This window comes from Dendropsophus ebraccatus, chromosome 2, assembly GCF_027789765.1.
Source record: "Dendropsophus ebraccatus isolate aDenEbr1 chromosome 2, aDenEbr1.pat, whole genome shotgun sequence".
NCBI classification, from domain to species: Eukaryota; Metazoa; Chordata; class Amphibia; order Anura; family Hylidae; genus Dendropsophus; species Dendropsophus ebraccatus.
The window spans coordinates 69484126-69497929 of NC_091455.1; the positions used below are offsets into that span (position 1 = coordinate 69484126).

The 13804-nt window shown below is 43.8% G+C and overlaps 1 protein-coding gene across 1 annotated transcript in view; it reads left to right on the top strand.

The window, feature by feature from the left end:
- Window positions 1-13804, top strand: part of SMCHD1 (structural maintenance of chromosomes flexible hinge domain containing 1) — a 164461-nt gene that overhangs the window by 122843 nt on the left and 27814 nt on the right. Inside the window, exons 42-43 of the mRNA XM_069957726.1 lie at window positions 7176-7366; window positions 9162-9271. Of these exons, the coding sequence (XP_069813827.1) occupies window positions 7176-7366; window positions 9162-9271 (301 nt within the window). The remainder of the gene's footprint in view (window positions 1-7175; window positions 7367-9161; window positions 9272-13804) is intronic.

A 13804-nucleotide genomic window follows, 5' to 3' on the forward strand; every position in this document is an offset into this window, starting at 1 on the left:
TGAACCAATTCTGGTGTTTTCTTTTTCATTATGACATTTCTGGATAACATCTCTGAAAACCCTCCAATTGTTTCCATACAACATGCCTATAGGGGGAGATTTATCAAACATGGTGTAAAGTGAAACTGGTTCCATTGCCCCTAGCAACCAATCACATTCCACCTTTCATTCCTCACAGACGATTTGGAAAATGAAAGGTGGAATCTGATTGGTTGCTAGGGGCAACTGAGCCAGTTTCACTTTACACCATATTTGATAAATCTCCCCCATAGTTTCCAGGATCACTCTTTGTCCCCAGTGGCACCAGTCCACTGGCACAAACCATGTCTTAAAGTGACACTATCACCCCATTTTTGCATTCTGACTTCTCTACACAGGTATAAAGGGTAAATTTTGCAGTTTTCATACTTTATTTTACATCATACGTCATGGTGCTTGTTCAAGTAAAAAGTGATCTTTTATCATCTGCAGATTGTGCTTAGTGGGCAGGGCTTTATGGCAGCTGCACCACTTTGCCCCACCCACAGCGCCACTGTAGGCCCCTCCCCTCCACGGTGTCATTGACATATAGGCCCCAGACCTTTAGGCCAGCCTGGTCTAATGGTCGGTGAGGGGGCGATGACATCATGAGGGGCGGGGCCTATGGTGGCACTGTGGACGGGACTAATGGCGCAGTTGCTGTGAAGCCCCACCCACTTAGCACAATCTGCAGACGATTAAAGATCACTTTTTACTTGAATAAGCACCGTGACGTATGATGTAAAATGAGGTATGAAAACTGCTAAATTTGCCCTTTAAACCTGTGTAGAGAAGTCAGAATGCAAGGGGGTGACAGTGTCATTTAAAATAATCTTTTAAGGAATAAGGGTATATCAGTCACAGTATTTAATTGATGCAATTTGGACCTGGTTATTTTTCTATTCTAATGTTGAACCTGCTGGGTTAAGAAGGCAACATTTAGGGTACACACACACTTGACCGATCCGCAGTGAGTTTCTCGCTGCGAGACTCTAGGGATCCCTGCCCTGTGCACTCCAGAGTTTGTTCGCAGCCCTCCCCGTTAACTCCCCATCGGTTGGAGCGAATACATCACCTGGTCTCCGCTCCGGTTTGCTTCGGGGGTTCCCGGCAGGTTCTGCTGAGCCAATCAGTGCGCTGCCCCGCCGCAGCGCATTGATTGGCTGAGCGGGACATAAAGACACCGGGAGCCCCGAAGCAAGCCGTAGCGGGGACCCGGTGACGTATAGGCTCCGGTGGCCGGGGGTTATGGGGCGGGCTGCGGACAAACTCGCAGCAGCATGTGCTGCGAGTTTGTTTGCCATTCAGTGCACAGGGCAGGGATCCGCAGCGAGACTCGCTGCGGATCCGCCAAGAGTGTTTGTACCCTAAATGCAGAATTTTAATCATCTCTACTCATGTCATTTGTCATGGGATTTTTCTCTATAAATCCACTAGAAAAGAAGGAGGTATTTTAGGTTCAGGTGAAAAGACCTAATGTATAACGAGGTCAGGTGCAATTCAAACGCCAAAATATTGCTGTATAACACTCGTCTGATACGGGTTTTGGCTTTTGATACAAACCCATCAGAAAGACCTATAAGAATACTTTCACAAGTATCCAAAGCAAATTGTGCGATTTTTCAGTGTGAGAAAATGTAACATAATGATCTAGATTTATCAGTCTGGTTCTACTTATAGTAACCAATCACAGTTCACTTTTTATATGTCACCAGGCTCTGGTAAACTGTGCTGTGATTGGTTGCTATGTGCAAAACCAGATGGTTTGTCATTGTGCTCCCTGCTGCCTCCTCTGTTCATGTCAGGGACTGTCTAGAAAAGGAGAGGTTTGCTGTCTGGACAGTTGTTAACCCCTTAAGGACCAGGCCTAAAATGGCCTTAAGGACCGGAGCAAATTTTATGAATATGACCTGTGTCACTTTATTCATTAATAACTTTGGGATTCTTTTACCTATCCGGCTGATTCTGAGATTGTTTTCTCATGACATATGGTACTTTACATTTCTGGTAAATTGGAGTCGATACTTTTAACGAATCTTTATGAAAAAAAAACAAAATAACATGAAAAATTGTGAAAAAATGCATTTTTCCAACTTTGAAACTTTTCTGCTTAAACAGAAAATGGTTATATCACATAAATTATATATTAAATAGCATTAGCAACATGTCTACTTTATGTTGGCGGCATTTATTAAACTATCTTTCATTTTTTTTAGACAATAGAAAGCTTAAAATATTAGCAGCAAATTTCCAAATTTTCAGTAAAATTTCAAAATCAGGTATTTTTAGGGACCTGTTCAGGTTTAAAGTGTATTTTAGGGGACTGTATGTTAGAAAGCCCCACAAAGCACCCCATTTCAGAAACTGCACCCCCGCAAACTCTGCAAAAGCACATCCAGAAAGTTTTTTAACCCTTTAGGATAGTCACAGAAATAAAAGCTAAGTGTGTAAGAAATTAGAAAATGTTAATTTTCTGTGCAGAGATTTTAATGTAATCCAATATCTTTCATAATTATGAACCTATTACCAGAGAAATGCACCCCAATATTGATCGCCCCGTTTCTGCAGTTTATAGAAATACCCCATATGTGGCCCTATTGCGCTATTTGACGCAACCACAAGCCTCAGATACAAAGGAGCGCCTAGTGAATTTCAACGCCTCCATTATATTTGGTCATTTTTCACTGTACCACTTCAGGTTGGCAGAGGCTCTGGGGTGCCAAAACCTAAAAAACACCCCTAAAGGGACACCATTTAGAAAACTACACCCCTCAAGGAATGTAACAAGGGGTGCGGTGAGCATCTGGACCCCACAGGTGCTTCACAGATTTTCAGAACAATGTGGCGTGAAAAAAGAAAAAATTATTTTTTACACTAAAACGTTGTTCTAGCCTTCAATTTTTCATTTTCACAAAGGGATAAAAGAAATAAAAACCCAAAAACCGTGTAGCGCAGTTTCTCCCGAGTACGGAAATACCCCACATGTGGACATAAAGTGCCAAGCGGGCGCAGGACGAGCCTCCAAAGGGAAGGAGCGCCAATTGGGTTTTGGAAGCTGAATTTCACTGGAAAGGATTTCAAGGGTCATGTCGCATTTACAAAGCGATCGTGCTGCCAAAACATTGGAAACCCCCCACAAGGGACCCCATTCTCGAAACTACACCCCTCAAGGAATCTAATAAGGGGTGCACTGAGCATATGGACCCCACTGGTGACGGACACAAATGTGGAACAATGTGACGTGAAAGGGAAAATTTTCATTTTTTCACTTTCACAGCACAAATGTGCCCGTCATAAAGGGGTCCATATCCTCATTGCATGCCTTGTTAGATTCCTTAAGGGGTGAAGTTTCCAGAATGGGGTCACTTTTGGGGGGTTCCAGTGTTTTGGCAGCACGAGGGCTCTGTAAATGCGACATGGCGTTCATCATCCATTCTGGCCAAATCCAACCTCCAAAATTCAAATGGCGCTCCTTACCTTCGGAGCCTTGCCCTGTACCCACATGGCGCTTTATGTCCACATGTGGGGTATTTACGGACTCAGGGGAAATTTCTCTACACATTTTGTGTTTGTTTTTTTATCTTTTAACCCTTTGTGAAAATGAAAAAATCAAGGCTAGACTAACATTATAGTGTAAAAAATGTAATATTTCAGTTTCACGCCACATTGTTCCACATTTGTGCCCGTCACCAGTGGGGTCCATATACTCACTACACCCCTTGTTACATTCCTTGAGGGGTGTAGTTTCCATAATGGGGTCACTTGTGGGGGGTTTCGACTGTCTTGGCAACACAGAGGCCTTTTAAATGAAACATGGCCCCTCGAAATCCATTCCAGCCAAATCCAGCCTCCAAAAACCAAATGGTGCTCCTTCCCTTTGGAGGCTTACCCTACACCCGCATGGCGCTTTATGTCCACATGTGGGGTATTTCCGTCTTTTAACCCCTTTTTTAAAATGAAAAAATCAAGACAAGATCAATGATTTAGTATAAAAATTTACATTTTGTTTTTTATTCTAAATGTTGGTCTAGCCTTGATTTTTTCCATTTCCACAAGGGGTTAAAAAAGGAAATGAAAACGTGTAGGGTAATTTCCACTGAGTACGAAAATACCCCACATGTGGACATAATGTGCCATATGGGCACAGGGCAAGCCGCCAAAGGGACAGAGCGCCATTTAGAGGCTGGAATGGAAGATGGAGGCCATGTCGCAATTACAAAGCTCCTGTGCTGCCAGGACAGTGGGAACCCCCCACAAGTCACCCCATTCTGGAAACTACATCCCATAAGTAATCTAACAAGGGGTGCAATGAGCATATGGACCCCACTGGTGACAGGCACATATGTAGAACATGTGGTGTGAAAATAAAAAATGGCCCTGGCCGTCACCAGGGGTCCATATCCCCGCTTCCCCCCTCGTTAGATTCCTTATGGGGTGTCGTTTCCAGAATGGGGACACTTGTGGGGGGTTTCTACTGTCCTGGCGGCACAGAGGCTTTGTAATTGCATCATGGCAAGTCTCTAATGGGAATGGGGGCCATACCTATTTAGCTGGGGAAAAGGGACAATTTTAATTTATTTTGAGGTATTAGGCCAATTATTAGTTTTTAAGGTTGGAAATGACAGGTGTCCATCAAATTCAACCTGTGTTGATCCAGAGGAAGGCAAAAAACCCTCGTAAGGCAGACGACAGTAGCCTCATCACAGGGAAAAAATTCCTTCCCTACTCCATAAGGGCAATTAGAATAGTCCCTGGATCAACGTGACCCCTGAAATAGGAATAAGGGACAGAATTTAGATAATGTAGAACTCCGATGACGTGTGGTGCGCCTTGAAGCGATCCAGTATGTAGAGGCCGGGGTCATCAGGACAGGTGTCACACTGGAAAATGGTGTCCTTCCTGAGCCCCCACACTCTGCACTTCTTCTGGGGTCTCCTGTTTTCCAGTGTGGGGGACGTCACCTGGAAAATGTTGCCCCGATGCGATCCGGGGTCCTTCATATACAGAAGCGCTGGGTCCACTCCATGGCTGCTAAATATTAGGGCTCTATTACTGCTTCTGATATTTTTGGATCGTGCCGCAAGCTACAGTAGCTCGGGCAGCGAGGGACCAGAAGAGGGGGTGCTGGTATAAAAGTTATCCCCGTACAGGTGGCAACCTTTATCCCACTAACTCCGAGGATGGGAGGGGGGCATCTGGGGGCTGGAATCGGGTGTCCCTTCCTTCATACACTCTAAGGGTACGTGCACACTACGGAATGGCGAAGGATAACCCTTTGTGCATTCCGCAGCTGGCACCCACCGGCGGACTGATGCAGGCACGCGTCCCCGCTTATGTCACACTCCATTCTATGCACGGGCGGATTCTGGCCTCTGTCCAAAGAATGAACGTGTTCATTCTTTGGATAGACGACGGAATTCGCCTGTGCATAGAATGGAGTCTATGACACGGGTGGAGACACGCGCCTCCATCAGTCTGCCGGTGGGTGCCAGCTGCGCAATGCACAAAGGGTTATCCTTCGCCATTCCGCAGTGTGCACGTACCCTAAATCTGTAAGTGTACCCTGAGGTACTCTCACAGAATTTGTAGAATTTAACACCATACCGTCATCTCTTATTGGGATGGTACTGGCGGAAAAGACGTGTCTGGGGGGCAGCGTACGCTACGCTACCCCCAGACACGTCACTGGAGAATGAGGATGAATGGGGGAAAGAAGGACTCCCCCATTCATCCTCACTGGCCGTTTCAGTGTCGGAGGCAATAATAACGTATGCGTCCGACGCCGAAAACACCCTGGGGGCCATCTTTATACGGGGATTGGTATATGGGGTATGTAAATGTGTAGTGGTGTAGTGTAAAACTTTATTCCGTGTAGTGTAATGGTGTTTTTTACATGTTTTTTTAACATTAAGTATAAAAAAAAACCTACGCCAAAAAAGGAGTTGCCGATAAATGCCGCACTTATGTGCGGCACTTATAAGCAGACCATGGCAGTAGGATATAGGAAAAGAACACCCTACGCCAAAAAGGAGGAGTTGCTGATCAGCGGCGCACTTACGTGCGATAGCGATAGGGTGCGGGGGGGAAAAAAAAAAAAAAAACTTTCTTCAACCCTATAGCTACTGATATGTGTATTATATACACTTATCAGCCGCTAGGGGGCAGTAGAACGCAAATTCCGGAAAAAGCCGAAGTTTGACGACGCTGGAGCCGATGATTGCCGATGGGGACCACCAGAAAAAGACGAAGACGAGGACGCGATCGGGACGCTGGATCTGGTGAGTATGGGTCAATACCTGCTCTGGACACCTCAGCTACCTAGCTGAGGTGTCCACAGCAGGTATTTAACACTTTTTGGGGACTTATATCGCTGTGATCGGGACATGGCACCGTGGCCACCATTACTTTTAACAATAATGGCGGTCGGTGCCGTTCTTGGACAGCACCGACCACCATTGCTTTCCGGGCCATCGGGTCACTGATGACCCGGAAAGCTGCAGATCGCCGCCATTGGTTGATCTGATTTGATCAGCCAATAGCGTCGATCGTCAGCATGGGAGGGGTTAATCACCCCCCCGTGCCGACAAGCAGGGATGGCCTGCTATGCATTATAGCAGGCCATATTCCCCGATCGCTGCGTGTGTACATGCAGCGATCGGGGAAACCGCGGGCGTAAATGTCTGCCCGTTTGCGTTAAGGCACGGGTTTTGGGGGCGTACACTTACGCCCGCAGTCGTTAAGGGGTTAAAGGGGTTATCCAGCGCTACAAAAACATGGCCACTTTTGCCCCACTCTTCCAGACTGGGTGGAGTTTGAAACACGGTTCCATTGAAGTAAAAGGAACTCAATTGCAAACCGCACCTGAACTGGAGACAAGAGTGGGGCAAAAGTCTCCCTGTTTTCGTAGCACTGGATAACTCCTTTAACACATAGGTGACAGTAAGGAGCACTGTTAGACTGGAAAGGACTACACAACTATCTACTATACAGCAGCTGATAAGTGTTGGAAGTCTTGATTTATTTGTTTATTTTAATGGAGGTTATTAACAAATTTTTATAACTTTTCTTGCGCCAGTTGATTTAGAAACAATTTTTTTCCTTCAGAATACTGCTTTAAATATATTGAAGTCATTTTTGTTTTATGTCCATTTCTTTAGATTGCTCACTTGGCCCATGTTGAAGATGAACAGGTCGCAGTTGTAATTTCATGGCACTTAGCTAGTGATATGGACTGCGTGGTGACACTGACCACTGAGGCTGCTCGTCAAATTTATGATGAGACAGAGGGTCGGCAACAAGTCCTACCTTTAGATTCAATTTATCGAAAAAGTCTTCCAAGCTGGGGAAAGTAAGAATAAAATTGAGTTGCATGATGGCTTTTTTTTTTTTTTCCTCTGAATCATCTAGAATTTAGCTTTATACCACTTTAGGGTACGTGGCATCACTTCATATTCCAATTTTTGATGGGCAAGGTGACCAAGAACTACTTATTTTCTCTTCTGGCATAGTTTTTTTTCTTTTAATGTTGGGATAAGTAGCATTATGATTTTATAGTTCATTTCATTTCTGGTTATTGGTCATACAGTTTTCTTTTTAGACTGACTTCCATTTTATTAGACCTTGCCTAATGTGCTTTCATACACGGTAGGTCAAGCTCCTGTGCCATAACTGTACAGCATTTTGTGTGAATGGTTTCCAGTGATGAATATGTACATAAGGGGGGGGCAGGAGAAAATAAAAGGACTGTGCCTGGTATTGCAGTTGAGCTCAATTATTGTGAGTTATGCATACTTACACTCCCAATCACTTGCATGGTCAAAAAAAATAGACAACACCCTTTTTTTTTATGTTTTCCTAAAACACGCCATAGTACTTTTGTTTCTTGTATTGCTGTGCACCTTCTACTATGATATATTGTTTTAAAGGGATTATCCAGTTAGGTAAAATACATGTGGAATCATCCCCTTCCTGGAGACTAACAATTTGTTCCATACTGTGTCATTACTTTACCAGTCTCCCCCAGTTCTGAGTCTGTTGCTTTGTGCTGATGACACAGAAAACTGTGTGTTAGTTGCTCTCTGTCTCCCCTTCCTCCCCCTCCCTTCTGAGATGGCTCATACAAACAGCCTCCCTGGCCGATTCGGCACTCTGTCATTGTGGGAGGGTTAATCACAATGAGGTCAAAAGCAACGTTACCTCATATTAATCCTCCCGTCATTACAAAGTGCAGAATCAGCCTGCCAGGAGTCTGTTTACATAAGCTGTCTAGGAAGGAAGGGGGATATACAGAGAACAGCTCACATAGTTTTCTGTGTCTTCAGCACAAAGCAACAGGCTTAGAACTAGGGGAAGGAGACTGATAAGGTAATGACAAGTATGGAATGAATTTGTTAGGCTGAATTCACACGTCTGCAATTTTGCGGACCTTACGGATGTGGAAGGCAAATAATGGATTGGTTCCTTGTCCGGCATGATGTGTCAGTGATATGCTGGCAGCGAGAATTGCCGTGGCATTATAATGAAAGAGACATGCGGCTCTGTAACTACTTTCCCCGCTGCCAGCATCATATTGATACATCATGCCGGGGAACCAATCCATTACTTGCCTTCCCCGTCCTTAAAGTCTGCAAAATTGAAGACATGTGAATGCAGCCTTAGGGTGCGTTCACACCTACAGGATCCACAGCAGATCTGCAGCAGATCCGCAGCAGATTTGATGGTGCAGATTTGATGCTGTGTTCAGTTATTTAAATGAAATCAACTGCGGATCCGGTAAGTGTGAACGTACCCTTAGGGCCCTATTACACCAACAGATTATCTGACAGATTTGTTTAAGCCAAAACCAGGAATGGATTTGAAAAGAGGAGAAATCTCAGTCTTTCCTTCATTATCTGTTCCCTGTTTATAGTCTGTTCCTGGCTTTGGCTCAAAAAAATCTGTCAGATAATCTGTTGGTGTAATAGGACCCTTAGTCTCCAGAAAGGGGGATGATTCAACATGTATTGTACCTAACTGGATAACCCCTCTAAATGTTAACAACCTTGAGCTGTGCAGACTTTTTTTTTCTATTTTAAATAGTTTTTCCAATATCTTTTTTTTTTTTTTTTTAAATCTGTTAAAAACCTATATCACTTTCTTTGAAGGCCTTTACCACACGAACGTAATGGAACAAGTTGCTTTGAAGCTGAGGGTAATCCTGTGTACGCTAGAGATCTCTTGGTATTCCAGCAAAACAAAGAACAATGTGAAATAGGTAAAATATAATTAAAAATGTATGATAGCATGTAATAATATTTATGTGATCTTATGCAACTGTGAGTATTGATATTTCTAATGACTTTAGCTGTTCCCAAGAGTGGTGTTTAATACTTAGGAGCAAATATTACAGACCTAAAAAATACTACAAACCTGGGAAATAAGAAAGCAAATAACAAATGTTTGGCAGTCGTTCATTTACATGTAACAGAAATAGATTTATTTTCCTTTTCTCTTTCATTTGCGGTGGTCTGAAAGGATGGGTGATTCAGCTCACCCCTATTGCCAGCATGTCCAGATCAGCTGCAGGTGCTAACAGCTCACCAAATGTAGAAATTCTAAAAAAAGACTTTCAGCTTTGGCAGTGACAGCCTGCTGTGGCGGTCACTGACTGAGCAGGCTATCACTGCCGAAACAGGACCATCTCAGAAGTAGTGTTCAGTAATGTAAGTCGATAGAAAACTGATGCTGCAGGATGGCATACAACAGCATCCATTTTTACCATACAATTTTGCATTGTTTTTTTTAAGTTTAACCCTTTCCCACATATGGGTGTAACTGTCTATTTTAGCGGGATGGTCACTCAAATGGGTGTACAGTTACTTCCACTGGATGGTACAGGCTTAGGAGCAGTGCTCATGCCATCTACCGTGGGACCTGCGGCAACAAGAAAATAAAAATACACGATTTCCCTTTCTTTATCATAAATGGTAATTTTAGAAAAAAAAAGTACAGTATTTTTTGCTTTACAAGGCACAATTTTTTTTCCCACCATAGTGAGGGGAAAAACTTGTGTGTCTTATAAAGAAAACATGCTGGTGCCAATTGCCGACATGCCGCACTTGCCTCACTCCACCACTGGGGACATCGCTACTAGCCATCCCCAGCCCGGTAAGCCTCCTGTTGATCCGGCAGTGGCCAGCACAAAGTTTAAAAAAAACAAAACAAAAAAAAAAAAACTCGCCACCTCATCCCTCTTGCGGGGGACAGTGCTGCTGGCCTGCTTCAGTCCAGAGAAGCCTTCTCTTGGCCAGCCACTGATCGGCCTCTGGGTTCGGCCGCTGTCGCTTGCTGACCTGGCAGCAGCCAGCACAAAGTTAAAAAAAAGCAGCTGCTCCAACCTTCCAACCCCAAGAAACCTCCTCCAGCACTGGCCGCTGCCCGCTGACCCAGATTTAATTGCTGCTGCTCCACGCTGCGTGGAGACACCGTCGCCAACCTGCCTGAGCCCCAAGTAGCCTCAAGTACTTCTGCGACCGGCACCAAATTCAAAAAGCCGCCGCTCCTGCCTCCAGCACTTTCAGAAGAATACAAGTGTAAGCTGAAGCAGCAACCGCCAACAGATTATGGTACTGGGTGAGTGGATGCCCTGCAGCAGCTTCAGCTGACCCTTGTTTATCCCATATTTGTGCAGTTGTTGTTTTGTTGGTTTTTTTTAACTTAAAATGTCTGCCCATGGTGGCACAGCACTGTGGAGTCCTCTCCTTCCACCCCCACCCTCTATCCAACACAAGTTGTGGTCTGGAAGCAGTGGTAGCCTTTTACAACTTATTGAGGGTTAACTTACTGGCACCACTGCTCCCAGAACATCCTAATACGTTATACCCATAGCACTCTACAGCTGTAACTGCAGCTGAGCTCCTATTTACTTGAATGGCAACTGAGCTGCAGTTAAATATCACAAACATTACACAATTGATGGAGACAAACTCCCTTTACTGTGTGGTGAGGCATCAAACAGCTTTTCCCATTTCCCCACCCTCTAAACCCTTAGTGCGTCTTGTAAAGTGAAAAATACATAAATATTTTGTATCATTGCATCAATAACAAACTCTGCTAATAAATGATAACATTAATATAGGCCATTTAAATTACCTAATTGTTAAAGGGGTACTCGACTGGTACCAGAAGGTTATATAGACTTGTAAATTACTTTTTAAAAATCGGAAGTCTTCCATTACTTATCAACTACTAAATGTCCTACATGAAGTGGTATATTCTTTCCCATATCTGCTGCCATCTCTGTCCAGGGCAGCAGCAAATCCCCACAGAAACCCTCTACTGCCCTTGACAGTTCCTGTCACAGACAGAGATTACAACAGAGAGCACCATGCCAGACTGGAAAGAATTCAGCACTTCCTGCAGGACATACAACAGATGATAAGTAATGGAAGACTTGAGTAATTTACAAACCTATATAACTTTCTAATACCAGTTGATTTTGATTTTTTTTTTCCAGAGTTTCCTTCAAAGAGAAGCTATCAGCAGGTTAGATGCTTCTATAGGGTGTGGGGTGCAGGAGGGACAGGGTGGATTGGTGTGCTGAGTAGCCCCTCCCCAAGTTTCCCAAAACACCTCATATTATATATATATATATATGTAATATTAAATAAACTGCTAATAATGAACCTTCACCTTCAGTGCCCCTTGCCCTATAGGTGCATATAGGTAAGTTAGATGCTTCTAACCTGCTCATATGTTCCCTTTTACCAGCTATTAGCTCGAGCTCCCCGGGCTATGCCTTTCCCCTGACCAGCCTGCTCCTTCTAGTTAATATCAATGGACGGGCGGGCTGGATTGGAAGCCTGTCCCCAGTGCTCCTAACTGCTTACCTGGCACAAAGATTTCACAACTAACAGCACGGGAATGACACGAACGATGATGGTCATAGACATACCTTCATTCTCAGCTCCCTGTCAATTTTTCTCACCTGCTGATAGTTCCCCTTTAACCCTTTGAGGACCAGGCCCAAAATGACCCAGTGGACCGCGCAAATTTTGATCTTAGTGCTTTCGTTTTTCCCTCCTCCCCTACTAAGAGCTCTAGCACTCTCAGTTTTCTATCTACAGGCCATGTAAGTGCTTGTTTTTTACAGGAATAGTTGTACTTTGTAATGGCGTCATTCATTTTACCATAACATGTATGATGGAATCCCAAATATATTATTTATGAAGATATAAATAGGTGAAATCGTAAGAAAGAATGCAATATGGTAACGTTTGGGGGGTTTCTGTGTCTACGTAATGCACTATATGGTAACAGCGACATGATACAATTATTCTATAGGTCAGTCCGAACACAACCATATGCAGGTTACACAGATTCTCTAATGTTATATATTTTTTTTATGAAATCCTTTTTTTTGGCAATTAAATATTAATAAAATGGGCCTATTGTGACGCTTATAACGGTTTTATTTTTTTACCTACGGGGCTATATGGGGTGTCATTTTTTCCGCCATGATCTCTAGTTTTTATTAATACCATATTTGTGAAGATTGGACGTTTTGATCACTTTTTATTGATTTTTTTTAATATATAATGTAACATAAAATCGGTAATCTGAGCACTTTTTCCCCTCTTTTCGTGTACGCCGTTTACCGGTCACAATGACGCTTGTTATATTTTAATAGATCGGACAATTACGCACGCTACGGTATATTATATGTTTATCTATTTATTCATTTTTATATGTTTTATTTATATAATGGGAAAGGGGGGTGATTTAGACTTTTATTGGGGGAGGGGTTTTGGGGTAGTGTGTTAGTGTTTTGAACTTTTTTTTTTTTACACTTTTGAAGTCCCTTTGGGGGACTTGTACATACAATACTTAGATTTCTACACTGATGAATGCTATGCCATAGGCATAGCATTGATCAGTGTTATCGGCGATCTGCTCATTGAGCCTGTCTGTGCAGGCTCAGTGTAGCAGATCGCCGATCGGACCGCACGGAGGCAGGTAAGAGACCTCCGGCAGTCCGTTTCAACGATCGGGACCCCCGCAGTCACACTGCGGGGGTCCCGATTGGTAAGTGACAGGGGACTCCCCCTGTCACTTACACTTAAACGCCGCGGTCGCGGCGTTTAAGGGGTTAATGACACGCGGCAGCGCGATCCCTGCAGCGTGTCATTACCGGTGAGGTCCCGGCTGCTGATTGCAGCCGGCCCCCACCTGCTATGAAGCGCGCTCCGCTCCGGAGCGCGCTTCATAGCGGGAAAAACACCCAGGACGTAAGGTTACGTCATGGGTCGTCTGGGGACAGACTTCCATGACGTAACCCTACGTCCAGGGTCGTCTAGGGGTTAAAGGAGAAGTCCGGCCAAAATTAATTTTTGATATGTTATTACTTATGGAAAGTTATATAAATTTCTAATGTACATTAATTATGGGAAATGCACATATAGGGCTATTTCCCTTAATTTAGTAGATCAGGAAGTGTTAGAATTCTCTCAGATACAGTGACATCACGACGAAAGGTGTAATTCCTATGGAGTGTCCAGCAGGGGGCACTCTATATGTAGAAGTCTATGGGACTTTATTGTTTCTATGGATTTCTATGTAAAATAATGTAATGTAGTGTACAGTACTTTATTGAATGAATACATCTATGAAATACTTTGGGGAGCAAGTGTCCTTGCTCCCCAAAGTATTGCATAAATGTGTTCAATCAGTACATTAGGATATCACAGTAAGCCCGCCGATCTGCCACACTTCCACCGATCCGCTGCACGCCGATCCGGACTATATACAC